The 4,945-nt window shown below is 34.2% G+C and overlaps 1 protein-coding gene across 1 annotated transcript; it reads left to right on the forward strand.

Annotated features, from left to right (window-relative positions):
• The first annotated feature begins 672 nt into the window (after positions 1–672).
• Positions 673–3,801, forward strand: LOC139859665 (uncharacterized). Its single transcript, XM_071848445.1, has 4 exons — positions 673–683; positions 1,059–1,681; positions 3,482–3,549; positions 3,736–3,801. Exons 1-4 carry the CDS (start codon positions 673–675, stop codon positions 3,799–3,801), a joined length of 768 nt encoding a protein of 255 aa, XP_071704546.1.
• The last annotated feature ends 1,144 nt before the right edge of the window (positions 3,802–4,945 follow it).

Below are 4,945 nucleotides of genomic sequence, written 5' to 3' on the forward strand. Positions count from 1 at the left end.
TAAAAGTAGAAAATCTGTAATCATATATGGAAATTAGAGTTGTAATCATGTGAATTCAACAATTTTCTTGAAATCCAACGGACCAATCACAGTGTGACATGTGGCGCAACAATCACATGTGGTTGGAAAAAAAAATTCAAAGTTTTATTTTATCATTTTTTTTTTCAATCACATGTGATTGAATTTGACATGACAGAATCACATGTGATTCGGTTTTATAATCACATGTGATTGACATTCAGAATCATATGTGATTTACTGCATGTTAAATTCAATCACATGTGATTGAAAAGAAAAAAATTGAATTTATTTGAATATGTCACACTCTGATTGGTCACTTGGATCTCAACTTAAAAGTTGAAATTATTTGAATATTCCTCATAGAAATTATCTAAAAATTTGAAAGTATCATTTTAACTTTATATCATTAAGATTCAATTTTTATACGGAGTATTATTTTTGTCGCTCCATTAAAAAATACTCCATCCGTCTCATTCCAATAGTCCACCGACAAAAAACACGCAGTTTTAGAAAATTCCACTAACTTCATTTCTCCACCAATAAAATATCTTCTCTCTCCAGATCCACCAATGAAATATCTTCTTTCCTTTCTATTTATGGAAGTGAACTATCAGAATGAAGCAGCCCAAAATGGAATACTGCGTTATTAAAATGAGACGGAGGTAGTATACCATTAGATATGACTTACATAAGTAATTTAACATATAGGGTAAATCCTTAGGGGTTCGGTTCCAAGTGAGTGGATCGTACTACGAGTACATTTTTAATTAACGCGTAGGGGTACGGTTGAAAGTAAGTAAAGGTGACCATTTGATCTGGTCATATGTTTGTCTTGTTTTGAATTTCGTATAGCTTAATATAGTACATTGCATAAAAGTTTAACCTGGCTAGAGAAAAGATGTCTCGAGTTTTCGAAGGTCGACTTGAACCAAAACATCTAGTCTAGTAATTTAAGGTAACTTCTGGAACGATATTTGGTGTGGTGATGCACCCTTAGCATCTTGATATAACCGGCTGTTCCATCTCGATTCAAGCAGACTTGATACGGTCGCTCAAAAGTGGGATAATGGGGAATGGCGTCTATCATGGTCTAGAGAAGTTATTGGCGGGCACAATAATTCTCTTCTATCTCGGCTTCTCACTGATTTACAGCAGATTACGTTATCGAACAGTGAGGATAAGTGGGTTTCTTCCTTAAGCAGCTATGGCCTGTTTTCGGTTAAATCGACTTGCGCACACATTGATAAACAGATTCTTCCAACACGGCATGTTACTACGACGTGGATTAAACAAATTCCGAGAAAAGTGAATGTTTTTTGGTGGCGATTTAAATTAGATGCTTTACCTCTTCGCTGGAACCTCTCCGCAAAAGGTATTGATATTCCGTCGATCTTGTGTCCGATATGCCAACAAGGAGTCGAACGAAAAAATCTTTTCTTTGATTGTCAAGTGGCTGATGATGTGTGGCGCTCGATTCGAGTGTGGTTAAACTGCAATATGCCTATTTTTCATTCTTGGGAAGAGGTGCATTCTTGGATCGAGGCCCTTCAAGTTAATACGAACGCTTCTACCAGGATTAAAGTTGTTGTGGTTACGGTCTTATGGGTGCTTTGGAGATTTAGGAACGGTGTGGCTTTCAACGATATAGTTATTCGTAGATGTAACATGTTTGATGTAATTCAATTTTTTTCCTTTCGTTGGCTAAAAAATCGAGGCCAGGCAATCTCAAATTGAAATTCTTGGCTTCAAACGCCTTTGTAATTTCTCCTTTAGCGTCTTGCTAGGGAGCGTTTATATTCTATTCAATTTGCCTTGCCGTTAAAAAAAAATTTAAGGTAACTTTTTTAGCTTGGGCTAGCCAATTATATTGGGTTATAAAACAACTTTGCCACAGTATTGGGCTTATGCAACCAGTCTGCTCATTGTTAGGCTCAAACTAAAATATAAAGGACCAAGTATTGAACAGTCAAAATAGCCCCAATTGTAAATTAAATGATACGGAGTATCAAGTAGCATATATACGTTAAGATCATGCGTTACCATGAGTCATGACAGTCATGTAGAGTCAAAATTGGTATTTTTAGTAACAGATAGAAAATTCATGAAGTGACAATGTCAAACTTTGAAGGTAAATTATAGTGAGTGTCAAATTTGAATGTCAAATATTTGTGAGAATATTTTATGTATTGTGGTAAAATATGAGTGAGACTTAGGTAAAAAAGAAATAGATAAATAATAATCACAATGTCAAATTTTTATTTTTTTCATACTGGTATTGGCTAACCTTCCTTCAATTTTGACCCTGCATAACATGCGTTAAAGGTGTCAAAATTAGCTAATTCAAGGTCAAATTCATTTTGACGCATTGTAACTGATAGTCTAACAAAAAAAACAACCTTATTGCTTTTGTGTGTTGTCTTTTATTTATAGTGAAACATAAAATCTGGTTTTTTAATTAAACACAAAAAAAAAACTTTTCAAAAATTGAGTCTTTGCTCCATCTGTAAAACTTGACTTTCAAATAAACTTAATCTATAGTTTACCATATTTTGTTTCATTTTTTATTCCAATGCTTCACAATCCTAATAGAGATTCGTAACCCTCTACGTCTTCACCCATTTTGAACTAGGTGAATCACCAGATAAATTAAACGCCTTAAAGCAGGGTGAGTGTGAGAACTTATAATATATTATGGTGAAACTGGGTCTAACCCAAAAGCAAGATGACTTAATAACACTCCAAACTATCACTCCACCGAATGTCTATACGCAAATAAAAGCAAACATCAGATTCTAAAGACAATGAAGAAGACATTCTGCCCAAGAAACACAAAACTTAGTGACATTTTGAACAAACACTAAACAAAAACATTTCCTTTAGGGAGATATATTTAGATGGATCATGGATACTGATCGAACCTAATCCGAACCCTAATGATTCGAGCTAGATCCAAGTGCAAAGAGATGAAATGGATTGGGGATGTTTTTCATATTTTAAGGACCCTGCAATCATCATTTGAAGATATTCATCTTCAAATGCATAATTACCACCTCTGCAAACACATAGATCCATATGATCATAATCAGACGTATTCACATACATGGACTCATATAGTCACATTACTTGAGATCATTATACCTTTAGTGTATTCAAGACATATCACCAATGATAGCAGCTAACTCATAAATGAGGTGATGGCACTCCCATCATTAGTGCTCGAGAACTCAAATCACACGCCTTTTAACCGTGCGCTATCTTATTCAATACATGTGCCCGTATTGCGCATGAATATGTTGCGCAATTTGTATGCACAAGTTTGATAAAATAAAGCAATAACTTTAGCATGTCAAACTCTTTTTTGAAAATAAAATCAATTTGATCCATTTATTTCGTAAAGAATCTCGCATAAAAGTGCACAATTTAGTGTATCATTACTCTTTTTTGTATGCTGATTGACTAGGCATGTCACATCAAGCGGTGTTAGACCATTTGCAACGCAGCGTCACCCACCATCCGTCACCCAAGCTGGCAAGATTTAACACCCTCTGACGCCATTAACACAGCGTCAGAGGTGACGCGGCAGCGGCGTTAGTTGGTTATCTAACGGAGGAAGGAGATGGCGTCAGGGATTAATGGAAGCTTGCTATTGGTTGAACCCATTTGTTACTAATTTCACTTTTTTTTTTTGTTACTCAATTTTCTGGGGAAAAAAAGAAAAGTAGAAAATATGAAGAAGAAGAAGAAGAAGTGGCTGCACAGATGAGGAAGAAGCTGCTTTAGGTTAAAGCATTTGGTTTTAACTTCTCTTTTATTTGGGCTTGTAAATTTTTTTTGGGTTGAACCCATTTGAGTTAAAAGGGCCGAACTCATTTATTTAAATCATATTTTTTTTTAATTATTTAACAAATAGTACTCCGTATGATTTAGTCTTTTTTATATATTATGTGTATATTTTATTTTATGTAATATATAATATGTATATTTTATTTTATGTAATAGTTAAATTTTATGTAATGGTTAAATTTTATGTAATGGTTAATTTTTATATGTTTTTAATTATATGTAATATAATTTGTATGCATGATAAAATAAAAAAAGAAAAAGAAAAAATAAAACTGGTGGGACCTGTTTGACACTGGAGGGGCGTCAGGGTTATTTTGGTGTCAGAGGGTGACACTGCCACGTCAGAGGCAGATTGCATTTTTTGGCCAAAAAGTGCACAACATGCCTGTGACGTCATAGGCAGGGTTAAAAATGGTCTTAGTGAAATACATATGCCATCGTTTTAGTTTCACCACTTACACTTTCACCAGGCGTTACCACGTGTACATCTGAGATTACTCTTCCTCATCAACTACAAAATGCATCAGAAAAAAGAATTTTAATTTTCATATGTTCTGTTGTGTAACGTCATTCCCGCCATTTTTCATATGTTCATCTTCTTCACTCGTGTATCTTTTAATCAATAAATCTAATTAACATACATTTTTCCTTTCTTATTCTTTTTGTTTGTTCATAAATTTTCATAATACCATATATATGGCATCGTCAAGTAGAAATCCCCAAATCAATTCTTCCATACATGAAGATATTGTTTTGAATGACCTAAAAGTTGAAAATATTAAATCGATCATCACTGAGGACGAGATAAATCAACTTAAGGGATTATATCCTCCATTTCGTGATTAAAACCTTGTTGTCCTTCTGTTCATGATCGAACACATCGCCCTCCAAAAGGCGAAGTTGCTATTTATAAAAATTCATATTATTATGGCGATAAGAGTTCCCGTATCCGATTTCTTTCTCGGAGTTATGGATTTATTTAAAATAGGAATAGGATAGCTTCATCCTTATGTCATTGTCAAAATCATTATATTCGTGCTTTTTGCCAAAGCCTCTAACCCGAACCCCTTTATTAAATGTT

Source organism: Rutidosis leptorrhynchoides, chromosome 7, assembly GCF_046630445.1.
Source record: "Rutidosis leptorrhynchoides isolate AG116_Rl617_1_P2 chromosome 7, CSIRO_AGI_Rlap_v1, whole genome shotgun sequence".
NCBI classification, from domain to species: domain Eukaryota; kingdom Viridiplantae; phylum Streptophyta; class Magnoliopsida; order Asterales; family Asteraceae; genus Rutidosis; species Rutidosis leptorrhynchoides.